Genomic DNA, 27217 nt, shown 5'->3' with positions numbered 1-27217 from the left:
TCTCTCCAATGTGAGACTGCTCATCAGTTATCAAGGCTCCGATGAATCACTCCTTCCTCCAGCTCAACAATGGGATAGCCAAAGCCATTCCTTCAACCCGCGACAAATTCTTCTCCTTTCCCACCAACTCCATCTCCAGCCACTTTCTTTGGCTGAATCAGACCATTAAGAGATCTTGGCAACCTGTTTAACCCTGAGCTGAGGTTTAAACTCCATATCCTATATGCCACCAAGCCTGCTGATTTTCACATCCAAAACATTACTTCAGCAACTCCACCAATGAAACCTTTATACATACATGCCTTTGATATGCAGACACTACTACTCTAACTCTCTCCGTTCTGTTCTCCCACCCTTCATAAACTCCAGCTTGTCCCAAACTTCGTTGAACATTTCCTATCCTGCACAACCATACACTGCCTTTCCATCCCCCATTAAAGACTTAGTTAATTGAAAAGTCTTGCCCTCGTCAGTAAATCTCTCCATCGCATTGTCCCACCACATCTCCATAATCTCCTCTATAATATGTTCAATATCCACTTCCCAAAAGTCCAATTCTCTGACACTGGCCTTCTACTCATCTCCCTCTATGTTTCTCCCCATCATTGGTACAAAGCATTCAGCTACTTTGGTCCTACTCACTGGCTTTCATTCCCTAAACAACTTCACTTCAGCACCTGCCACTTTTTTGACCTAACTTTCAGTCACCTTATCTAATCTCTTTTTTCCAGGCTCAGCATCAATTTTCATTGTGCCTATTTGTGAAGTGCCTGGGGATATTTTTTTCCTATTAAAGGTGCTATATAAATGCAAGTTATCATTAGTGCCTAACATTTCTAATGACATCAGGGACAACTTTCCTGCCATATTTCCTACAGAACGGTAGCATAGTAGCAACGTTACTGGATTAATAATCCAGAGGCCCAGATGCTTCTGAGACGTGGGGCTGGATTTTGCCAAGCCCACAATGTCAGGCTCTGTGGCCGGGGTGGCGAAAGATGGTTGCAGCAGAGGCCCGCCACGGAGGCCGGCCCGATCCTTTCGGCGGCAGGGAGGCTCCGTGGCGGCATATGCAGGCCGCCATTTTTTGAGCTCGCTGCCAGGAGCAACAGCAAGCTCTTAAAATCCAGCCCATGAGTTCAAATCTCACCATGGCAGCTGGTGAAATTTAAATTCAATTATTAATAAACCTGAAATAAAAAGCTAGTCTCAGTAATGGTGACAATGAAACTATGCATTGCCATAAAAACCCATCTGATTCACTACTGCCCTTTAGGGCGACGGGACCTGGATTTAAATTGAGATGAATAAATTTAAATTAATTTACCTTGAATCTTCCAGGCCCGCCACAATCTTCGGCGGGGTGGCCAGCACACCCCGTCTGGGGAAAGTAGGCGTGACACTGGTGGGGAGGGAGGGAGGAGCTAAGAGTTTTATCACGGAGGGCGGGGGGGCACGCGGGACGGTGTCAAATAAGCATCTTCAGTGTAGGGGATGGTGGGAAGGGGTGCCCTTTCAAATTTATGCAGTTTGTGGGGGGGAAATACAGAATTCAAAGGGAAGTCTTTTGCGGGGGGGGGGGGGGGGGCAAAAACTTACAGTAATTTTTATTGAGGGGGTTGGAAAGGGGCGTTACAATTTTATTTTGTAAATTTTGGGGGGGTTCACTTTAAGAATTCAAATTTGCTGGCAGGGCTGGCTGCCCTTTAAAAATGGTGCCAGATCACAGGCAGCCTGTGATGGACAGCCCGCCCTTTCGTGTGATTTGGCGAGGTGGGTGGAGGGGGCGATTTAAATGAGTTGCCACGTGGGAGATTGCAGTGGCTCTGGCCCGCATGTGCGGGCTGCCATTTTTTGAGCTCGCTGCCGGGAGCAACGGCAGGCTCTTAAAATCCAGCCCATGAGTTCAAATCTCACCATAGCAGCTGGTGGAATTTAAATTCAATTATTAATAAACCTGGAATAAAAAGCTAGTCTCAGTAATGGTGACAATGAAACTATGCATTGCCATAAAAAACCATCTGATTCATTGCTGCCCTTTAAGGAAGAAACGCTGCTGTCCTTACCTGGTCTGGTCTACATGTGACCCTAGACTCACAGCAAAGTGGTTGACTCTTAACTGCCCTCTGAAATGGCCCAGCGAGCCACTCAGTTGCAGGAAACCGCTACAGAAAAGTCAAAGATGAATACAAATGGACAAACCACCCAGCATCGATCTAGGCACCAGAAACGACAAAAGCATTTCTTGCTCAGTTGACCCTGCAAAGTCTTCCTCTGGGAACAAGAGGTGTCCCACAGACTATTCAAGCAACTGAATCATACCTTACAGCCAATCTCCCAAACTCTTCCATCACCAGAAGTGGCGGCAAAGTGATAGATAGCTGAAAGGGAATGGCCGTGGGAGTCCTCAACATTGACTCTGGACCCCATGAAGTCTCATAGCATCAGATCAAACGTGGGAAAGGAAACCTCCTGCAGATTATCACCTACCACCTTCCCTCAGCTGATGAATGGTACTCCTCCATGTTGAACACCACTTGGAAGAAATACTGAGGGAACCAAGGGCACAGAATGTACCCTGGGTTGGGGACTTCAAGAGTGGCTCGTACTACCACTACTGACTGAGCTGGTCGTGTCCTGAAGGACATACCTGCCAGACTGGGTCTGCGGTATGTGAGGCGAGAAACAAGAGGGAAAAACCTACTTGACCTCTCCCTCACTAATCTACCTGTCACAGATGCAGTTATCCATAACAGTATTGCTAGTAGTGACCACAGTCCTTGTGGAGTCAAAGTCCAATCTTGACACTGAGGATATCCACCTTTATGTTGTGTGACACTAACACCATGCTAAATGCGACAGATTCAGAACAGATCTAGCATCTCAAAACTGGACATCCATGAGGCACTGTGGACCATCAGCAGAGCTGTATTCAACAACAATCTGTAATCACATAGCCCAGCATATCCCTCACTCTACCATTATCATCAAGCTAGGGGAGCAACCCTTGTTCAATGAGGAGTGCAGGAAAGTATGCCAGTAGCAGCACCTGGTATACCTAAAAATGAAGTGCCAACCAGGTGAAGCTAGAACACAAGACTACATGCATGCTAAACAGCAGCAGCAACATGTGATAAACAGAGAAAAGCGATCCCACAACCAACAGATCAGATAAAAGCTCTGCAGTTCTGCCACATACAGTCGTGAATGGTGGTGGACAATTAAACAACTTACCAGAGGTGGAGGCTCCACAAACATCCCCATCCTCAATGACGGGGCAGCCCAACACATCAGTGCAAAAGACAGGGCTGAAGAAACCATCTTCAGCCAGAAGTGATGAGTGGATGATCCACCCCGACCACCTCACAAGTTCTCCAGCATCACAGATGCCAGTCTTTAGCCAATTTAATTCACTCCACGTGATATCAAGAAACAGCTGAAGGTATTGGATACAGCAATGGTTATGGGCTCTGACAACATCCCGACTGTAGTACTGACGACTGGTGCTCCAGAACTAGCTGAGCCCTTAGCCAAGCTGTTCCAATACAACTCGAACACTGGTATCTACCTGCCAATATGGAAAATTGCCCAGGTATGTTCTCTACAGAAAAAGCAAGACAAATCTAATCCTGCCAATTAATGCACCCCCTCCCCCCCCCCCACCGCCAGTCTACTCTCAATCATCACCAAAGTGATGGAGGATGTCATATACAGTACTATCATGCAGCTCTTACTAAGCAATAACCTGCTCACTGATGCTCAGTCTGGGTTCTGCCAGGGCCACTCAGCTCCAGACCTCCTTACAACCTTGGTCCGAACATGGACATAACAGCTAAATTCCAGAGGCGAGGTAAGAATGACTGCCTTTGACCAAGTGTGGCATTAAGGAGTCCTAGCAAAGTTGAAGTCAATGGGAATCAAAGGCAAAACTATTCACTAATTGGAGTCATACCCAGCACAAAAGGAAGATAGCTGTAGTTATTGGAGGCCAATCATCTCAGCCCCAGGACATCGCTGTAGGAGTTCTTCGGGTCGTATCCTAGCTCCAACCATCTTCAGCTGCTTCATCAATGACCTTCCCTCTATCATAAGATTAGAATTGGGGTGTTTGCCAATGAGTGCACAGTGTTCTGTACCATTCAAGACTCCTCAGATACTGAAGCAGTCCATGCCTGCATGCAGCAAGACGTCGACAACATTCAGGCTTGGTTGATAAGTGACAAGCAACATTTGTGCCACATTAGTGCTAGGCAATGACAATTTCCAACAAGAGATAATTTAACCATCTTCCCTTGACATTCAACAGCATTACCAACACTGAATCCCCCACCATCAAAATCCTGGGCATTATTACCATTGACCAGAAATTTAACTGGACCAGTTCATATAAATATTGTGGCGACAAGAGCAAGTCAGAGGATGGGAATTCTGTGGCGAGTGACTCATCTCCTGACTCCCCAAAGCCTGTCCACCATCTACAAGGCACAAGTCAGGAATGTGATGCAATACACTCCAAGTTGCACATCCTAACATGGAACTATATCACCGTTCCTTCAAGATTGCTGGTCCAAAAACCTGGAACATGCATCGTAACAGCACTGTGGGTGTACCTACACCAGATGGACTGCAAAGGTTGAAGGCAGCAGCTCACCACCACCTTGTCAAGGACAATTAGGGTTGGGCAACAAATGCTGGCCTTGCCAGCAACGCTCACATTCCATGAAAGTAGTAAAAAAAATGGAAACACGCCCACGGAATAAACAAGCTTTACAACATTAAAACCATTTGAGGTGCAGGAAAAATAACTGAAGTTTCCATATAGGGAATTTAAGAGAGATAGAACTTTTCTCAACTGAAACTATTTTGCTTACCTGGTCATACCAGCAACGTATACTTAGTTGGCCACACATGCAGTTATTAGAGGAGCAGTCATCGTCACAGAAACAGTACTGTACACAGAATAAGAGACAAAATTATTTACAGAGATTTCAATAGTGAAAGGTAACTGAACAAAAATCAAATCTTTAAAGAATTCCAATAATAATTGTGCTAGTAATGAGGTCGAAACAGAATTAAAATCATATTAGCTTAAATAAATCTTGCACCATGACATTTCATTGTTCATTGGGGTGAGGTACCATGCATCTGATAAAAGACACTTAGGTTACTGGTAAAAGAAAGGCATCTTTGTTTTTCCTCCTTTGGCAAATTTATTGGTCACATTAATCTGGGAAATAATACTTCATGTTGTAGCAAGCAAATAAACCACATATTAAATTAGTCCTGCCTGACACGAGTTTCAAATTTAGCCAAGCGAACAAGCCACGGGTTCAAGTGCAGCACCAATACTTAAAAACAACCCTTCGAGGACTGAAGATTTTCGTGGTAGGGATAATCATAACTCTGGTACATAAATCTAAACTGATCTGAATTAGATCAGACGATTTTCTCCAGGCCAGAGCTTAGCTTTGCTGATTTCTGAATGGAATTTGCGGAAACATTGTGAAAGTATGGACAAGAAATTGGAACCCAATCTAAGCAAAGAATCTTGGAGGCGAGCCTCATATTCACTGCGATCTAAAACGTAACTTCTCACGAGCAAATCAAACTCCATGGCCGGAATTTTACGGTGGATGGATGGGAGCCGGACTCTGCTTCTGCCTAGCCCGGGGATCCATCCTGTATTTTAAGGGTCCCCAGGCTTTAATTGTCCCGAGGCGGACTTGCACCCACTTGAGGGAGGAGGGCCCGCCTCAGTGAGCTGCCGGTCAATCAGCGGGCCAGCAGCTCTTAGTCCCAGCAACGCCACTAGGAGCTGTGGCCACTGCTGGGACTGCAGCCCAGCCGACGCCATGGATGGAGGAGGGAAGGTAATTAGGGGCATGCCTCACCAGTGGCATCGGTCCTTCCCTGGTGAGGCTGGAGTGGTTGTTTGGGGGGGAAGAGGGGTGTCTTGGGTCCCGGGGGTGGGTTGGACGGCGGGGACAGCCCTCAATCGGGCACCCTGTGCCCGACTGCCATGCGCCCCCAACCCCCACCCTGGGGCACGGAAAGGCCGGCAGCTATTGCTGGGCAGCCTTTCACGTCCCCAGCACACCCGCGTACCACGGGTAAAATACCCGTGGAGGCAGGCAAGGGCCCTTAAGTGGCTGTTTCCCACCCACGCTGTAAACTTGTCCAGAGGCGGAAGTGGGGCGGGTCGGCCTCCCAGAGCCTGCGGCTCAATTTTACGCCGCCCCCACGTCACCATCCGACCCGCTGGGGCGGCGTAAAATTCCAGCCCATGTGGACAAATTTGAGTCTCTGAAATCCCAAATCCTTCCCTGAAATCCAATCTCCCTCTCAACACTGCTCACAGGATTTTCTTGAGAAAAAAATGCAAAAAAACACTTTGCAGCAACTAACAGAATTAAAATAAAATTTAATTTTAAAAATACATACCAGCAGACAACCCTGAAGATTGATGTTCCTCCAATGCACTGGGGGAGCGAACATAAAAACATTCACGCATGCGCAGACTACGGACTAGTTTCCCTATTAATATCCGTGACCGTAATTTTTTTTTTAAAAAGTAAAATTGACCATAAATATTTACCATCTAGGTAGATAAATATAAATTAACATTTTGGAAGACTTCTCAGGGCAGCTATTTCAAGCCACTATTTCTGAAATAACAGTTGCTCGTTGAAATGGTTATCAAGGCAATTATCACAAGCCACTTTCACTAACATCCGCCTGTGATAGCTGCACTAATAATACTTCATCAGAAGAATGCTAAATACTTGCTACTTTTCACAGTCATAGTTTTAGAACTCAAATTAGAGGCATTGTTTTGTGTTAGAGTTGGTTGTAATAGCTGAATGAAATTGTTTTACACCTCCCTACTTCTAGTTCCTTAAAAAATGATACATTACAGAACATAATACTGAGTATACAACTTATTTAAAGTTAATACATGCAAAATGCACATTTGAGGCATATAATGTAAATCAAAAAATTCTAGTACTGAATTTAGGAAGTGGTGTGCAAATGCTACTGCAGTCCTCGAAAGGTTAATTTGATACAGTAGCTTGAATACAAACTAAAAATCATCATTTGCAATTTAGCAATTTTTAGTTTAGTAATCTTTGTAAACCATTCCTGATTTGAAAGGTTTTCTTTCTCCCAAATCTTTTTATTTGATTGCAGTACATCTACCAGAAACCTTATATATTCACAATATTTACTTAAGGCTGGTCACGGATGTTTAGGATCTGCAGATGAATGAATTGTGATACTGCATGGAATAGCATGTCAATCTGCCTCCCTCAACCCATTTTTTAAGTAAAGGACCCTTACAGTTTGTTAAACTTACGTTAAGAAGTTCAGTGGATACTGTCTAGCGGAATAAGTCCCAACATAAACAGCTTTTAATCCTATTTTGGAGGCAAGAGAGAATCAAACAGACCTTCATGCCTTGCTCTCCTGTCGTTATTTCATTTTTTTCCCTCTATTCTTCTTCAGTTGATGATTTAGAAAACAGAATTTTTCCATTTTACAAATCATCCTCCACCACACCCAAAGAAGTTGGAGGCATGGGCAATGTAGGTGGTTCTACTTTAATTTAAGAAGGAAATACTCCAATTTAAAAAAATTACAAGCCTGGCAAAAGACACTGAGCCAGCCCAATGCATCATGGGTGACGGCATTATGACAGTTTATATTACACTGCTAGCATGCAGACTTGACAAACCAGCTCAATGCATTTAACAGTCCAATGGGGAGGCCATAGTTCAACTAGTAGCTCAGGAGACACAAGAAACAGTAAATCGCCCCAGTCATCATCGCATGGAGGCTGATAAGTTTACATTTGCCAATGTAGTTGACTGTGGGGAGACGTGTGCATCAGGAATTAAAAGCACAATAAGTACAAATGTCTTACATGCATTTTGAGTCAATCTGCAATTGTAAAAGTGACCAGTACTGACATTTACTTGTGTACAACACACGCACACAATTGTTTGTGAAATCTGACACCAACAGCACAAACAATAAAACTTACATCGACAGGATTTCGAAGCAACAGCTAAAAATCTGCAACCTTTTTAAAAATTATTTGTTCTTTTAAGTTGATAATACTCAGTTCAGTCTATACTTCCAAATCAAATGCATTCCTTCACGAGTACCTTGTCCTTGCTTTGCCTCTCAACTTCTACCCTACTACTACTGCTACTCTCCCAAAGATGAAACTACCCTTCCTGCTACAGTTATTACCTGCTCCTGAAAATACCATCAGTATCAAGAAATACCAATATTGCTACACAACATTCCTGGTGCATCTACTATTCAAAGTTTTAGGTTGGAATTTTACGTTGGGTGGGAGGCCCCGCCCACCGGCTGTAAAGAGTGTTGTGTGTTGGGGCCAGTTGGGGTTTCGGGGACGGCCCTCCGTGGGGCACAGGGTGGTCGATCAGGAGGGCCCCCATAACCCACAAGAAGGCCGCCTGGTTTTACCAGGCGGGGTTCTTGGGGCCTTTGCTGTTCAGCCGCCAAGGGTAAAATATCCACAGTGGCGGGAGGAGGCCCTTAAGTGGAAGTTATTTGGCTACTTAAGGACCATGATTGGCCTGTGGCAGGCAGGCCATTTCTCGCTGCCGCCGCCCAGCGTAAAATTGCAGTGGGGCGTGAGCAGGTCAGGAATGCACCCCCCACCTCCCACTCAATTTTACATCATCCCACCCCCAACACCAGCCCACTCATTGGGGGCCGTATAATTCTGGTCCTACGTGAGAGTCCCAAACATTTCACACCTCAATACTCATCACAAAATATTACCTCTTACACTGACCCTTCCTACCCGTGCAAAAATAGATCTGAAGAATGCGTCTGAAAGAAAACAACAGTTCAGTACTGTCGAAAACAAGTATCTTTGGATAAATAGCACAGCATTTTATAGTGCATGGAAGGAGACACAATTTGCCCATAATGTTGGTGCAATATTGTCTACTTGGAATATAAAAATGACAGGTATGCTAAAGATTGATCACTGACCCTTATGCCATGGAGATCTTCATTAGTCATGTGTATAGATTACAAGGGCTACACAATGGCATGCTGGTAGCTCAGGAGAGCACATCAGCTAAATGTGGTGAAATATGGATTGTAGTATATTCAGTATCAACCAATAGGTCTGAAAACTAGTGATGAACTGTTATACTTTCTAGGTTTCTGACTGTTTGGAGTATTAGTGTCTTTTTGAAGTAATGGCAATTCTACTACCATGGGATAATTTTTATTAACAAAATAAAGTTGCTTAGGAAAGGTACCATTTTACCCCTAAAGTGCTAATTAGAAAGTGATAAATGACTACATCAAACAATAGCCAATAATCTTTTTCAAATGCATGGTAACAAAAACCTTAGTCAGTCAGCCAGAACGATGATGTATACCAAAAATCCAGCCATAAACCCTATTAACACATACATAATAGACAAACATAGGTCAAGTGGTAGATCCATTAAATAATTTCTGTTCAACGAAATATTGCTCCAAGGTTTGGTTAATCCTTTGAGTACTGAAATAGAATTTCAACACCAAACTGTCTTCTTTGCTTTATGCTAAGAATATTGTGAATTACTAAACAAGATGTTGTACAGTCCTATGTACTTTTCCAGTTCTGTTTTATAATAATGAAAAAATAAAATTGCATTTGCATTCATTATGACATGAAACTTCAGGCATCATTGATATCAATGAAGGAAAATCACTATTTATGGGATAAGATTATGAAAATGCAGGATGTTGCAAAGGCCAATCAACAAGTAATCATATTAAGAAACTATTAAGATAGATCTAATAATGCTTCAACAGTCCTCATCCTTTTGGTATTTTAAAAAAAGTCAAGATAAATCTTTTGCGCAACAACTTCAAGAATTTTGTCACAGCACAATTCTGACTTTAAACTCTTGCATGAAGCATGAAGAAAAGACACTTTCCTTCCTACTGTGTCTTTCACTTTTTGATACCTAAGTGAAAGGCCAAGGTCCACACTGCAGGACACCACCAGAGCTGAAGAGTCAGAGAAGATGCACTAAATCAAGTGTTGTTAGGAATTATATCCAAAAATAACCTGTTACACAAAAACTACCAGCACTAAATAGGACTATAATGTGCTTTAATTTTGGTAATTTTTCTGGGCAGGCCAGACTCAAATCTCTGTAGGACTCAATGACTGAGTAGAAATGTCATTCCTGTCAGTTTACTATTGGTTATGCCTGATTTACGGTTTTTCACATTTCTAATTTGCCTACAGTGATTTTGCCATAATGCTATCTATTTCTTTATATATTGGTTTTTGGGATGTGGACGACACTGGCAGGGCAGTATCTATTACCCATACCTGGCTAGCCTGAGGTCAATGAGTTAACCACAGTGTGGGACTGAAGCCATATATAGGCCACTCCAGAAAGAGATGGCAGGTTCACTTCCTAGGAGGTCACTAACTTTTTTTTTAATGACAATCCAAGCTTTCGTGGTATTTTATGCTGCTAACCCAGATTTCTATTGAATTCAGTTTCACAACTTGCCATCTGAACTCATGATCTCTTAGCTGCCAGTCCAGTACCATACTAATGAGGCAACCTTACCCTGCAATTCTTTAGTCTGGTTTGGGAAATGTTAAATAAAAACAAGAAATGCTGGAAATACTCAGCAGGTATGGCAGCATCCATGGAGGGAAAAGCAGAGTTAACGTTTCAGGTCAGTGACCCTTCATCAGAACTTCTGCTGAAGGGTCACTGACCTGAAACGTGAACTCTGCTTCTCCCTCCACGGATGCTGCCAGACCTGCTGAGTATTTCCAGCATTTCTTGTTTTTATTTAACATTTACAGCATCTGCAGTATTTTGCTTTTATTTTAGGAAATGTTAATGTCACTACATTGTGTAATTGGCATTGCTGAAGTTTGCTTCCTTTTGGTCCTACCTGCAGATGTGTGATGTTCCTGTCAATGTTCATTGGAGAGGTTACACAGTTTTGGGAAACATATTTATGGTCGTTTGGATAAGGTTCATCATCCACACTATTGACACATGGAATTGGTACATGTTCATAACCTCGACCAATATCTCTGTTATTTGGATTTAAAAAAGAACAAGTTTTTTTTGATGTCACACTGATGATCAAAGCAACTAAAAACATAAGTACAATTAGAAAGGTTATAGTGAATACAAAAAACTGAAGTTGCAAACAATGTTTATTTTCAGTTTCCCACTTCTACAAAGTACTAATTGAACTGGTCTTGGAAAGTATTCAAAAAGTTGCCTGAATGCCAGAACTTAAGTTACACACAGAAGTGGAAGAAGTATCACACAAATCTTAGTGGAAATTTGCTTATAAATTGATGAAACTTGTTCAAAGCTCTACTTGAGCTGCAACTGCTGCCTGGGCAATTTGAACATGGAACAAATTTTCATTTTTACCACATGGGTATTCAGCATCACCTGTGCAAAACGGGAAAAATGAGCAGGGATGATGACATGACTGTTAAAGAGGCCGATTTTTTTTCTATTACTTTAAATGTATTTAACAAAAATTAGGCTTGTTTTGTAATGGGCATTCCTGCCTGATTTTTCTGTCTGCATTCTGTCCGGATGAAGCTCAATATTAAACAGTGCTAAGTAGCAGGGCGGTGGTGGCTAATCCTAATACCCTATCCCTGTCACAAGTTGAGATCAACTAACACAACACAGTCTGGGGATAAAACCTGGAGCCTTTCTGCTACAGATGACTCAGCCACACACTGGATAAACTTACTAACATACTGAAGCTCTGACATCTATACATGTATATTCCTTCAACAAGAAAATTGAAATAGCAACTAACAAATAAAAAGCTTACGATCAGTGAAAAAAAACTATTACCATTTGTGTTGCACATGCATTCCCTCAAGGACAGTTAAATGCTGCTCCTATACTTAGCCATTTCAATTGCTGCAATTAAAAAGGTCCCATATGTTTGGAGGAGCCTCTGACTCTGGTCTAGATCTGTTAATGTGAGCAATGCCATACAAGATCAACACTATATGAAAAAAACTTCATATAAAAAAAAGGGTATCCTATCCCTTCTCTTGGAATCATCCTGAAGTAGATCACATTCAATTAATTACTTTGAAGTGCAGGGGCTATTGTTATGTAGGTAAATAGAAACAGTTTCAATGGTGCTTCAAATAAAACATTCCATCAACAAAAATCAAATTAAACCTCAATTTTCACTAGAGTGGATAAATAAAACAGAAAAATGATCCAGCACTTTCATTGCCACTAAATATTATGAACACCATATATAAATACTTATAATGCATTATAGTCAAATAGCAGAAAGCACACATGAAAAACCCAACAAAAATCAAAACCCCTCTGAATCTGTTCCTTCCCCAAAAAATTGCAACTGGCAAGTAACTGCAGTACTAATAGTATCTTTAACAATTAACAAAACATTCCATGCAATAGAAAATGTAGTATCTAAAATAATGAAAATGCCAAGATTTTAAAAACTACCTTGCTACTTGGTGATTTTTCATATTAAATGTATTTTTAAGACACTCCTATTATGGAGATTTTGTCAGAAAGTGCTAATAAGAGAGGTATCAACAGCTCACTCATTCCTACACATTGCTGACATTGCTCCAAGACCATTTCCTAAGTGCGAATATTGTGGATGCCACTAACAAAAAATGAGTTCTAAGATGCAGAAAATTAAAAATATTCAAGTTAAAATATTTTGCTACTAAAATTGAAGCTGAAAAAGACAGAAGTGTGCTATACTGTACCTGCTAACTAGTTTCTCAACCTGGGTAATCTTATTAGCTGACGCTTGTTTCAGTTTTTTGTTCACCTGTAGCGCAACCCACACTTGTGAATTCAGACTTGAACATTCGAGTGGTGTCTCGCCTTCCTTATTCTTAATATTAACATCAGCACCACGTGAAAGAAAAAGCCTAGATGTGCACAGTTAACCAGTTTTAGTGCCAGAATATCCACATGTCAAACGGCAATTATTTAAAGCACATTTTCACTTGAATGGGGAATCTTTTATAACTTGTGCCAAACTACAATAGTTCACATTTTATCTTACATTGTCCTTCAAATTCCCATTTATAAACTATATGAGCCTGAAATTAGCAACCCCATATCTGTGTTTCACTGGAGTGCAAAAGATGGAGCTGTTCCATCAGTTTAGGAAAACTGACATAAAATAATGCTGTAAAAGATGCTCTATACATGCTGCTGTACAGCTTTTCAAAACTGGAGCTTTTCTACACTGGGCACAGTACAATAATGATTTTTTAAAAAACAGTAATTTTGGTGATGGATAGGACAAGGTGTTTTCCTTCCAAAAAAAGTTTAATTCCTCCCTGCAGCAGTCAGAGGCCATCTCCAGGAACACAGTCAACAATCCCAAAATGACTGCTAAAAAGGGATAATCTTGCACAGTGTAATTAACAACAGTAATTTCTCCTAGGACAGAAAGGGAAATAAAATTATGGAAGTTTTAAAGTTTTTATGAGTTTTTCCATCTGAGGCCTATAGTCTCTACATAAAAGTTACGGTTGGTGATTGCAGATTTAAGATCAAAGCTCTCTGCTGGTTAAACTTGTGGAGCAAGGTTGTCCAATCTTTTCACGCGGAGGGGTGGGGGGTGCCAATTTTTGTCTTACATAGGGGGCAGGTGAGACAATTTCAGAAACATAAAGGCATTAAAGATTTATCTTACTATTAATCAAAACAAAAAATGTGCATTTTTGTGAAGAAGCTTTAAATGAGAAGGTTAATTTATTGGCTTACTTTTTCATCACTTTGTTGGACACTGATTTCGTGAGCTACCTGACCTTTTTTTGCTTGCACAAGTAGTCAATGTTTGTCTGCACACTTGTAGCAGTGATGTGGAGTATTCCAGATACATGTCCATCTGTCAGGAGTGATCTTGTTCATTCTCTCTCCTTGCCCAACCCGCACCCACCCTCCCCCTCCCACCCCCGCCCGTGGTGCTCCCCCCTCTCTTTGTTGTCCTTCCTTTCTATGTCCCCTCCTCCTCTCTGATCCCCTTTCTCTCTCTCTATCCCCCCCTTTTCTCTCTGTTACCCCCACACTCTCTCTCCTGCTCTCTCTCTGTAACCCCCCTCTCTCTCTCTGTTCCCTCTCCCCCACCTCTCTGTCCCACCCCCCTCTCTCTCTCCGACAGTTGTAGAGTGTGGGAATGCTCAGCAGAGTAGCTTTGCGGTTGGCCAAGTTTTTTTTTTAAATCGCAAGTAAGTTTCACACCTGACAGGTGCTGGGAGGGGGAACAGCGGCATCCGAACTTCGGACAGATTCCGGATTTTCCAACAGGTTCTGACTTTCTTTAAAAGCCCACTAAAAACCCCGAATTTGTCCAAAGTTCGGAAGCCGCTATTCCCGCTCCCAGCACCTGCCAGCTGTGAAACAGACATTGCGATTTTTTAAAAAGCCGGTCTGGAAGAAGAAGCCAATGGGAAATTTCTCATCTCTGAAATACATCCGCAGGCCGAATGGAAACCTTTGGCATGCCGGATCCTTGCCTGCGGGCCATATGCTGGACAACCCTGTTGTAGAGACTGTAAATTATTTATATTGTTAAATAATTGATCTCGCGTTTCTAAAAGAAAGGGGCAGGGACAAGGAAAAGAAATTCAATATTTGTTACAGCAAATCCAAAATGAAGTAAAAAGATAAGTCAACATTTTTGGATAACATGAAAAGGGGGTACGGCAGCATCTGTGGAAAGAGAAGCAGAGTTAACGTTTCGGGTCAGTGACCCTTCTTCGGAACCCTTCCGAAGAAGGGTCACTGACCCGAAACGTTAACTCTGCTTCTCTTTCCACAGATGCTGCCAGACCTGCTGAGTGAATCCAGCATTTCTTGTTTCAGATTTCCAGCATCCGCAGTATTTTGCTTTTATTATATGAAAAGGGGGTAGTTAAGTAGGACCAGCTGAGTACCCAAAGATCAGTTTGAATTCAAGAACTAAAGTGACTATATATATTGTGTTCATACATCATTAGCCAAACTCCTGCAGCTTACCTACAGTAACTGAAACAAAAAGACATAGCTGTTTGTATTACAGTAATCGTGCTGATTATTTACGTTGAAATTATCATTCAGACTTCACAAATTGCACTTTATTACATAATTATCTATGATACTTAAGAGTATTAACATGTACTTACACTACACACTCATAATGGTTTTCCCTTGATGCGATATGTAGAGGAGAGTCACCATGCATATTTACTGCAGTTAGATCACACTTTGCATTCAAGAATATCTCGGCAATATCCACACACCCTGAGAAAGCTGCCCAGTGCAAACAAATATTCTCTTCCTGTGCAATGAAAATAGGAAGAGAGCACACGTTTTTAAGTTTTAAGTTCTGCTTCAACTTCAGCAAACCTTTAAAAGAACATTGTAGACTTAATTACTTTGTGACTTTTGGCAAAAAAACACAAAATTTTTCCTACAAAAGCAACTCAAAAACTTGGAATTAAATATTGCCACTTTTTAATCAATGATGTCACAGCAAAGATTATAACAATATGAGCACAAGTAAAAGACTATCACAATACCAGTTTCATTGCTGAAAACAGTTAAATCAGTTATCTTCAAGGAACAGTTGTATCTGACCTTTTGTTTGTCTTTTTCACCGGAAAACCTAAGTTTGATGTTCGTAGGGCAACTTGCTAAAGCATGCTGCATTTACAGTATAGCGTAGCACGGTAAAATTAAAACTGACCCATTCTCAAAAAAAAATCACTACTTTTTGGTTAAATTCTGACAATTACTTCATAAGGGAAATATATTCTAGAGCTAAAGGGATATAATTACAATGCAACATATGTTTCCTGATTCCCTTTAACACTTCTGAAACAAAATTGCATTGTATTTCCATAAGGACCTTTCATTCCAGGTCAATGGAGACCATGACAACACCCAGCTGACACCATACTTGAAGTTAATATTCCATCCTTAAATAATACTAAACAGGCTGAATATTGCATATTCACAAGGTGTAATTAATTAGCAGTTACATGCTTACATTTCAAAATGTAACCTATTCTGATGCATTTCACTTTTCATAGGCACAGCTCTACATTTTTAAATGGTCTTACAATTTGCTTCACTTACTGCTCATAAATGTCACTCTGAACATTTATCAACATTGACAACTCTGTTACTCCATTACTCTTAATTAATTGCTTTGGAATGACATCCAGCAACAAGGAAAATTAAGCTTCTAAAACAATATGATATTCAGCAGACAGAGTTCATGATCTGATAAGATGAACCATACGCACAATAAATCTCCCCTCACTCTGTCCAAACGATAAGCCTCAAGAGCTGCAGTTACAGCACGAGTTTTCTCATACCAACTACAGGATGAATTTTGAATTTTGTTGAGCGCCCGATGTCGGACTCCGTGGCGGCGGCAGCCGGAAGATCGCAGCGGCCTGCCACGGAGCCTGATGCCGGGATTGCCAGGCCCGATCTTCCCAGCGGCTGTGAGGCTCCGTAGCGGACCCCCGCACTCAGCGACAGGATCCAACTTTAAATATTGAAATTAACTTTACACATACATTTAAATCCAATTCCCCGCGATCTTACTGTCGGATCCGGCTCTTCAGTGTGATGGATGGCACACACGTGCCTTCACTTTCCTGTCCAGGGAAAGCTGATGCCACCAACGTGAGGCGCGAGGGTGGAATCACAGCATTTTTAGTGTAGTTGGGGGGGGGGGGAAAGAGACAAACAGTGTCACCTGTGCATTTTTAGTGGGGGGGGGGGTGACGTCTACACTTTGTGCAGTTGGTGACAGGTGGGGAAGGGGGCGGGGGAGGGTCAACTCTGTAATTTCAGTATATTGGGTTGGGGTGGGAACAGGCCAAACATTTATTTTTACTGTGGGGGAGGGGGGGGGGGGAAAGAGAACTCTGCAGTCGCTGAGCTGGCAGCCCTTGAAAAATGGCGGCAGTGCCTGTGTAGAGACAGCTGACACTGTTCACAGCGTTACCAAGGCCAACCCCACCATGTTTTTGGTGGGGATGGGTGCAGCTGCCCTGCATATTTAAATGAGCTGCCATGCTCAAGATTGTGACGGCATGGCAGCACCTGGCCTGTGCCTGCTGGCCGCCATTTTTTCGCCCGCCGCCAGGAGCCCTATATTTTATAAAAGTGAGACTGCCAACTTAGCGGTAAAACGTGGTATATGTCTGCATCCACATGCATTGAGTTGAAACTGCCTAAACTCAACTCATACAAAATCTTTACAACCGAAAGAAAAAGAAGACCTCACTCCATCAGCCTGTGCCAGACTGGAACCAAACCCTAGAGATGAAATGCCTATTTGTTAGAAGGTAATTCCTAGATTCCCATTAAGTGTGGTCTGATCCCAACACAACTCATTACTAGGAGTAGAGACCAATGGTTGACCAGAATACATGACTAATATTATATATATTTTTCCCCACTTGTGCAACTTTTAAACAATAAATTAGAACATAATAAATCTAGAAAGCAGTACAGCAGAAATATTTTGTTCCTCCCAAGTTTCCAAATATAACTGGGTATATACACTATGTTAAGAAAGTAGTTTTGTTCTAGATTCATATGGTTAACTTCCTTTATGCCCATGTGTTTAAGCAACTTACATTGTCCCTAATGTTAATATCAGCTCCTTTTGACAGCAACAGCTTTACAATATCTATATGCTTATATTCTGTGGCCCAAATCATGGATGTCCAACCACCGTCATCCTGTTCAGAGAATAAAGATAGAGTAAGTAAACTGACAAATCAAGCAGGAACACAGGAACAGGAGAGGACATTCATCCCGTTAAGTCTGTCTTGCCATGCAATGAGATCATAGCTATCTGTATCCGAACTCCATCTACCCACTTTGGTTCCATATCCCTTAATACATTTGTCCAGCAAAAATCTATCAATCTTAGATTTAGAATTATTAATTGAACTAGCATCTTTTGTGGCAGCCACCCTTTGTGTAATGAATTTCTTTCTACATTTTCTCTGAATAGCCTGCCTCTGATTTTAAGGTGACGTCCCCTGGTCCTAGACTCCCCCACCAGTGGAAAAAGTTTCTATCTACCCCATTAATTCCCTTCAAAATCCTAAGAACCATAATCAAATCACCCCCTAATCTTTTATATTTCAGAAAATACAAACCTAGTTTATGCAATCCCTCCTCATAATCTAAACCTTGGAGCCCCAGTAACATTCTGGTGAATCTGCAATGCACTCTTTCCAAGGCCAATATACCCTCTATAAGGTAAGGTTCCCAGAACACAGTACTCCAGATATGGTCTAACCAGGGCTTTGTACAGCCAGAGCAAGACTTCATCTCCTTTATATTCTAGCCCAATAGCTATAAAAACAAAAATTGCATGAGCTTTTTTGATTTTTTTTGTTCCTGACTACTATGTTTCAGTCACCCGTGTACATGAACCCCTTTGGAACTCCACAGCTCTTAGCCTTGCAGTATTTAAAAATATACTTAGATCTATTCTTCATTGGTCATAAATTGATGGCCTCATACTTACTTGTTCTGAAATCCATCTACCACAATCTTGTCCACTCACTTAATCTGTAAATGTCTCTTTGAAATTTTATGCTCCTGTCTGCACCACAAATCTTTATATCTCCAGCAAACTCATATATGATGAAAGGTCACAGACCTGAAATGTTAACTCTGCTTCTCTCTCCACAGATGATGCCTGACCTGCTGAGTATTTCCAGCACTTTCTGTTTTTATTTCAGATATATGGCTTTCTATTGTTATACAAATCATTAATAGTGAATAGTTGAGGCCCAGCACAGATCGTTGTGGGACATCACTAGTTACTTCCTTCCAATACAGGTACATACCCATTTATCCCTACTCGCTGTGTTCTGCCACCGAGCCAATCTTCTAAGCAGGTTAATAATTTGGTTTCAACTCCAGGGAGCTTTAGTATTTGGCTCAGTCTCTTATGTGGAACCTCATCGAATGCTTTATGGAAGTCCATATAAACTACATCCGAGACATTTCCCCATCTACAACTTTAATTACTGCCTCAAAAAATTCAATTAGCTTCATTAGGCAGACCTACCCACTATAAATCCATGTTGGCTGTGCCAAATCAGCTCAAATTTCTCCAAATGCTCAGTCATACTGTCCTTAATTATAGATTCCAATAACTTCACCACAACAGATGTTAGATAAACAGATCTGGAATTTCCTGGCTTCTCTCTCACCCTTCTTAAATAATGGGAGTTACATTTGAAATTTTCCAATCTAAAAGGGACAATTCCTGAACCAAGAGTGCTTTGGAAGATTATGGCTAAAGCATCTGCAATTTCCTCACCTACTTCCTTTAAAACCCTGGGGTGAAAACCATCAGGTCCTGGGGATTTGTCAGTCTTCAGTGCCATTATCTTTTTTGAATACTGTTTTCTTGCTTAAGTTAACTTTATTGAGTTCCAGTCCTTGATTCACTATTAGTTTCCCTGGAATGTCAGATATATTATCCTCTTCCTCGACTGTGAAAATTGAAACAAAGCAATCCTTCAACAAGTCTGCCATTTCCTTATTTTCATTTGTAATATTACCTGCATCTGTTTTTAAAGCGCCCACAATACTCTGACTATTCTTTCTCTTCTACTATCACTGTAAAAACTTTGTCTTAATCTTGATATTACTTGCATGTTTCTTTTCGTGTTCCTTTTTGCAGCTCTACCATTTTTTTTTGTTTTCCTTCACTGCTCTTTACATCTATCCCAGTCCCCTGGATCTACATTATTCTTTGCACTTTTGTATACTGTATCCTTTAGTATTGGCCCAGATTTTGCAGTAGTAACGACGGCAAAATTGACAGCATTCGCCATCGTTACTTCTCTGAAACTGAAAGCAACAAGAATGATTTTAGGACTTGGGTTCTCTGATTATTAATATTAAAGTTCCTAATGTAGAAGCATGCCTTAACCTACCAGGCCTATGTAATGAGTTTCATAACTTTTCAATATTGTTGTAGTATTATCAAAGGTATTCATGCGCTACCATCCAAGTCACAAAAAACATGAACTGCAGAGCCCAAGAGATATAGGAAAATATATATTTGAAAAAAAACCACTGCTTTGTACCATAGTTCCCATTTAAAACTTCAGAATAACTTTATTTAGAAAGAGGCGAATAGTGATTGAACTGCCATCTTTTACATGTGTCACAGGTAAAACTGTAGTAGTATTTGGGCCTCATGGATGCCATAACTTAATATGTTTATGTTGCAAAATACATCTACAATGTATTTAAGTATGGCATTTAACTACAGCAACAGTAAGCATTAATACTTAAACTAAAAAAAAATAAATAGACCCTGGACGTTTCAACTTTTTCTTCTCCCACCAGTTGCTCCTTCTGATTTTCTCACATTTTCTCTTCTGAAATGGCAACTTAGGCTGTCATGTAACTCACGGGTGGTGGTTCTCCAGTACCTCACCCGAGCATGCATTTTAGCTTGTGTGCATGGTACTCTATGTTAATTGAATATTTGAGCACAGGAGCCATCAAAGCCAAATGCAATTCTTGATATTTAGAGATGAGTACTTGCAGTTGGGGGTCTCTGAATACAAATCAATAATCGGAATACTAATTTACTTTTCCCTCCCTCATTCAGGAATATGGAGGGAAAAGTGCTTTGCTGGCTAACTCAGTGGAGGTTAGGGTTGCCAACTCTCCAGGATTGTCCTGGAGTCTACAGAAACTGAAGATTAATCAGTAGGACACCATTGCAAGCAACTCAGGAGAAAATCAGACGGGCATTAAATCAGATGGTGTTTTTTTTTCCAGTTTCTTCAAACACTTTCAATTATAAAAATATTGGAGATGGGGAGAGAGCTGTCTTACGAACAATCAAGATTAATCAAATTGGATAACAAAGAGTATGTTTTCTTTGCAATTAGCTTGGAAAGGCAACGCGCCTCGAGGATGGACCAATGCTACAAGTGTCGGGTGAGGTGATTCAAGGTGGGTCATGCAATGAATCCTCCAGGAATACACCCAAACAGATTTGACAACTCTAGCAGAGGTCAAGGCACAAACATTTGACATCAAGTCTGCGGAACACATAACTCATGACACTGACACAAATATATGACTCACCTGACAGCTAACGTCTATTAATCCTGTGGACAGAAGATGTACAACCACATCATAATGTCCCTTTTTTGCAGCCAGGTGAAGGCAAGTTGAACCTTCAACATCCTAAGGGAAAAAAACACAACGTAACCGTGATGTTAAAAATAAAATGTTGCATAAAAATATGTTGACAGATAAATGCAGACACTAACTTCCAATAAGGACTCAGAAGTAAACAGCAGCAGCCAACTCCAGTATCAACCAGTTTAGTTTCTCTCAGAATTGCAGAGATCCATAGAAACTTGACTGGCAGCACATTCAGTTATTAAAAAAACTTAAACCTACTGAGTATATTCAAGATCCATATGTCATTTCCAAAAGAAAATTACGAAGAAAAAATATGCACCATCTGCAAACTCTGTAAAGCCAGCAAGGCAAAGAGAATTTTATTTTGACAAATCATTCTGAAAGTTGCTTGGAGATCAAAGGTCAACTACAAATGCAGCCCTTATCCAACATCTATGCAAAGCATTATTATAAGCAGTTCCTACCACTTCAATTACCTTGGTTCAATGAAGAGTGCAGGAGGGCATTCCAGGAGCAGCACCAGGCATACCTCAAATTGAGGTGTCAACCTGGTGAAGCTACAACCCAGAACTACCTGCGTGCCAAACAGCATAGGCATGCGATAGACAGAGCTAAGCAATCCCATAACCAACGGATCAGATCTAAGCTCTATAGTCCTGCCACATCCAGTCATGAAAGGTGGCGGACAATTAAACAACTAACTGGAGGAGGTGGCTCCACAAATATCCCCAATGATGGGGGAGCCCAGCACATCAGTGCAAAAGACAAGGCTGAAGCATTTGCAACAATCTTCAGCCAGAAGTGCCAAGTTGATGATTGATCTTAGCCCCCTCCTGAAGTCACCAGCCTCACAGATGCCAGTCTTCAGCCAATTCGATTCATTCCGCATGCTGTCAAGAAATGACTGAAGGCACTGGATACTGCAACGGCTTTGGGCCGTGACAACATTCCAGCCATAGTACTGAAGACCTGTGCTTCAGAACTTGCCACGCCTCGAGCTAAGCTGTTCCAGTGCAGCTACAACACTGGCAATGTGGAAAATTGCTCAGGAATGTCCTGTACACAAAAAGCAGGACAAATCCACCCGGCCATTTACTGCCCCATCAGCCTACTCTCAATTATCAGTAAAGTGATGGAAGATGTCGTCAACAGTGTAATCAAGCAGCACTTGCTTAGCAATAACCTGTTCAGACGCTAAGTTTGGGTTCTGCCAGGGCCACTCAGCTCCAGACCTCATTACCTTGGTTCAAACATGGACAAAAGAGCTGAACTCAAGAGGTGAGGTGATTACCCTTGACATTAAGGCAGCATTTGACCAAGTATGACATCAAGGAGCCCGAGCAAAACTGAAGTCAATGGGAATCAGGGGGAGTTGTACCAAGCGCAAAGGTTGTTGGAGGTCAACCACCTCAGCTCCAGGCGGCACAGTGGCGCAGTGGTTAGCACTGCAGCCTCACAGCTCCAGCGACCCGGGTTCAATTCTGGGTACTGCCTGTGTGGAGTTTGCAAGTTCTCCCTGTGTCTGCGTGGGTTTCCTCCGAGTGCTCCGGTTTCCTCCCACATGCCAAAGACTTGCAGGTTGATAGGTAAATTGGCCATTATAAATTGCCCCTAGTATAGGTAGGTGGTAGGGAAATATAGGGACAGGTGGGGATGTGGTAGGAATATGGAATTAGTGTAGGATTAGTATAAATGGGTGGTTGATGGTGGGCCGAAGGGCCTGTTTCAGTGCTGTATCTCTAAATAAAAAAAATAAATAAATTACTGCAGGAGTTCCTCAGAATAGTGTCCTAGCCCCAACAATCTTCAGCTGACTCATCATTGACCTTCCTTCAATCATAAGGTCAGAGTGGGGATGTTCGCTGATGATTGCACAATGTTCAGCACCATTCACAACTCCTCAGAGACTGAAGCAGTCCGTGTAGAAGTGCAGCAAAACCTGGACAATATCCAGGCTTGGGCTGGTAAGTGGCAAGTAACACTCACGCCACACAAGTGCCAGGCAATGACCATCTCCAACAAGAGAGAATCTAACCATCCCCCCATGACATTCAATGGCATTACCATCACTGAATCCCCTACTATCAACATTCTGGAAGTTACCATTGACCAGAAACTGAACTGAAGTAGGCATATAAATACTGTGGCTGCAAGAGCAGATCAGAGACTAGGAATCCTGCAGGAAGAAACTCGCCTCCTGTCTCCCCAAAGCCTGTGCACCATCTACAAGGCACAAGTCAGGAGTGTGATGGAATACTCTCCACTTGTCTGAATGCGTACAGCTCCAACAACAGTCAAGAAGGTCAACATCATCCAGGACACAGCCGCCCATTTGATTGGGAACCCATCCACCACCAAAATTCACTCCATCCACCACCGACAGACAATGGCAGCAGTGTGTACTATCTACAAGATGCACTGCAGCAACGCACCAAGGCTCCTCAGACAGCTCCTTCCAAACCTGCAACCTCTACCACCACTTTCTCAAGGGCAACTAGGGATGGGCGATAAATGCTGGCCTAGCCAGTGACACCCACATCCCAGGAACGAATAAAAAAAAAGTATTTCACATTTTTCTTAGTGTGACCAAGACCAATATCAATCAAGAATTTATCCTTAAATTCACATGATAATTTTAAATTGATCTCAGTATTGAAAATTAACAAATGCCAAGGAATGAAGTGGCACAGTGGATACATGGCACTGGTTAAAGGGAACTGGGTTTGAATCTAACCTAGACTGATAGGATCAAAGTCTCCTTTTTCAGCTGATTCTAAGAATTGTAAATTAATTGATCTTAGATGGTCTGAACTAGTTTCTAGTGGACTTGAGCCCACAGCACAAAAGGGCCAGAGAGATAGCCAAAACTTGGTGCTCTTCTTCTGAAGTTGAGGCTCAGTACAATCGACTTTGTTTGTACATGTCCCATACATCTGACCCAGGAATGTTTGATGCTGATAATGGTTGCCTGAAATGAAATCACTCACCTCCACAAATGCCAAGTTCATCAAAAAGGGTTAAGTCTAATGCAATGTCTGCTGAGCTACATTTTCCAGCCATGGAATATAACTGGGGATTTTCACCCCTCAACTGTGTCCTGCGGGCTTCAAACTGCCAGGCCACGAAATTCATTTGCGTGGCACCACTAGACAGGCCCGCCTTGCTTTCCTGGGGTCAGGCAGAGCCATGGGCCACATGCTGCATGGCGTCCTTAATTGTTTTGGGCTGATACATTTGCGACCTCTGCATGTACTCGATCATGTTGAATTGGTGCCATCATGACATCTGATGTGTCCAACCTGAAGTGACACCAGGATACCAAAATTGGACAATGTAGGTCCTATTAATGCCTGCATTGTCTGCTCCTGAAAACAGCATGAAACAGCAAGAATAGCCCAGCAGATGTGTTATTTAAAGGGCCAGGCACTGATTGCAGGTAAATAAAATTTATGGATCGTTTTCTATTGGATAGTATATGAAAGTACTCTGGAATGTTTTTGGAGGTGTTTTGGTCCATTTGCCAGAGACTGTTGCCGCATCCTCACAGAGACAGCAGAGGAGTAGATGGCCTACCCATACAAAGGCTGCAAAAGGTATGGGGGCATGAGTGGCAGTGCCTCTGGGTGTGCAGCACAACAGGGAAGTGGAGCAGAGGCTGCAGAGAGAGCAAGCTCTGTGTCATGCCCTCTGCCAAGTTGCAGCCGAACTCCTCAATGCTTCTGACAGTGACAGGAGGCTGCCTGGAAGCCAGCCAATGCATCCCCCCGAATCTCAGTATACATGCCCAATCAGTGCTTTCCTGCAAGCCACCCATGGAGGTCCTCTGCATTAGTAATTGTCTGCCACTTCACCATGCAGTGAGCTGGCAAACAAACCATCCTTTACCCTGTCCTGCTTGCAGCAGTGACTAACCATGTATTGATCCCAACTCTATGCTAACCTCTAAGGAAAGCTCAGTGCCAGCGTTTGAACTGGTGGCTGCTAGAGTCAGATCAAGTGACTGGGCCTCTTCAACACTGCTGGGCTGTTGGCCCCTCCCTTCCTCCTTGGACTGCTGTAGCTGTGCAGGCTGAACATCTTGATTGTCTGAATGCAGGAACTCAGAAACGGAAGGTTCTTGTGAGGGAAAGGGTTTAGGTGGGAAGCAAGATGTCCATGGTCACACTATCAGCAGCTTGCTCATCATGCCTGATGGCAGAACGAGGCTATGCTGGGAGTTGCAAAGGAACTGCATAAGGCAGGAAGATGCCATTGTCCTCAATATTCTCAGTGACAGTGAATCCTGCGGGTCCCATCACAGCCGATCCGATGATGCAGAGAACCATCTTCTCTGGAGGGCTCAGGAGATGCAGGGGTCCTTGTCCCCTGCCAGCTCTGCTTTGCTCTCTTCTGTTGTGTGCCGCTTTGACCTGCAAGAGAGAAGGCAGAATGTCAGTGGTTGTGTAGCAGTGCGTTTGGGTGCTGTGCCTGCCATAGCTGAATAACTGGAGGTATGTACAGGCAGTGAGAGGTGGGTGTGAGGCTGGCAGCATTAGTAGGTATGTGAGAGTACGGTGATGCATCTGGATGTTAGATGTGAGTCTAGAGTACCAGGGAGTGCTGCTGAGCGAGTGATGGGTGTGTGGTGTATTGCAGTGAGGGGCTGGTGATGTGGGTAGGTAGATGTCATGTGAAGAAGCATTCACAGATGTTGACCACCCACGTGAAGACATTAGACCTCTTGTGCCGCTGTTTCCAGGTCCTCGGGTCCAGACTCCAGGAGTTGACCTTTCTGCCCCCAATCCTTTCTGAGGATGGTCCTTGAGGGTCTCCTGGCCTCCCATAGGACCATGATATCTCTCCTCCTGCCCACTAACACCTCCAGTGCCACATCAGTCAATCTGGCTCCCTATGTACACCCTGGTGTTCAATTTGAGAGAATTTCCATGCAGCAATCTTCCTTTCCACCTTCCCTTTAAGAGGCAGCCTGCCTTCAACAAAAAGCAGGCTGCCTGCAATATGTGGTGTGTATCTACACTGCTGAGACCTCCTGCTGTGTGCAGAGCTTGCCAGCAGAGTTCTTGCGCCACAATCATTCAGATGAGGTGGGTACGTGAATTTTGTATCTCTCCCACCTACATCTGAATGGGCATAGGCATGTTGCAAAGTGCAAATCCTGCAGCCTAAAACAGGGACAAGTTAATTTAACACCCGCACCCCCCCTCCACCCCCGCTTACATTATTTTCAGTGCCCCAAACAAACTTGTGTAGTTATTGCTTTCAGTTTCTCAAACTTAGATGTGTAAATGCCTTACCAGGTGTCATTTTTTAACTTGGTTTATGTAGGAAATCATCACTGGAATAATATTATTCTTCTATTTTATTCCTTACCATTGAGAAGAATAGGACTACATAAACCACACTCATTGTGAAATTTAACAGACATCTACAAACTTTGCCCAAGATTAATCTTCTGATAGTTGGAGCAGCATGGTGGTGTAAAAAAAATTTGTCCCACAGTGTCATCGGATACAGATTATTTTTTGTTAGTATGGCAGTTATGAGAAGTCTTCCAGGAGGTTTGTTTTTCAATGAGCTATAACCGTACCTATGTACTGTCCTAAAATTTTACTAAAAAGCTAATTACATGCCAGAGATACAAAGTTATGCATTGCATAAGTAATGGATAATCTGGAATGCTCACAAGGCAGCAAGCTCATCACACCCATTAAACCACAATGCAAAGTTCAGACTTTGAACTCATTCCCATTTGTGTCTTGTGTGTACTGTGGAGCATGACAATCAAATAGTTACACTTCTGGTTTTTTGTTTCTGCTTGCAGCTGTGGACATCCACAAAGCAACTGCACTACTCGGTGGTTCAAGACATCCTTGAGTTTATTTAAATGATAATTCAGTTAAGTAAAAAATTGCTGTCAGTCCAAGAAAACGGAACTAATGGCAGGCAGCAAGAAA

General features: G+C 42.4%; 1 protein-coding gene across 7 annotated transcripts in view; it reads right to left on the bottom strand.

Annotated features, from left to right (window-relative positions):
• LOC137347757 (histone-lysine N-methyltransferase EHMT1-like) overlaps positions 1-27217 on the bottom strand; it is a 194823-nt gene that overhangs the window by 36407 nt on the left and 131199 nt on the right. For 4 of the 7 annotated variants that reach the window (XR_010969018.1, XM_068012668.1, XM_068012665.1 and 1 more), the window contains exons 17-22: positions 21201-21302; positions 17699-17803; positions 15224-15378; positions 12809-12976; positions 10963-11107; positions 4872-4949 (exon numbers count right to left, since the gene is read on the bottom strand). Coding sequence is in view for 6 of the 7 variants with exons in the window: in XM_068012668.1 (XP_067868769.1) it covers positions 4872-4949; positions 10963-11107; positions 12809-12976; positions 15224-15378; positions 17699-17803; positions 21201-21302 (753 nt within the window). In the remaining variant the exon portion in view is untranslated. The remainder of the gene's footprint in view (positions 1-4871; positions 4950-10962; positions 11108-12808; positions 12977-15223; positions 15379-17698; positions 17804-21200; positions 21303-27217) is intronic. The other 3 variants (XM_068012670.1, XM_068012669.1, XM_068012671.1) reach the window with 2 other exon arrangements.

The sequence above is a fragment of the Heterodontus francisci genome, chromosome 32, assembly GCF_036365525.1.
Source record: "Heterodontus francisci isolate sHetFra1 chromosome 32, sHetFra1.hap1, whole genome shotgun sequence".
NCBI lineage: Eukaryota > Metazoa > Chordata > Chondrichthyes > Heterodontiformes > Heterodontidae > Heterodontus > Heterodontus francisci.
The sequence above is the reverse complement of the archived record's forward strand: the minus strand, read 5'-3'. Positions and strand labels throughout refer to the sequence as shown.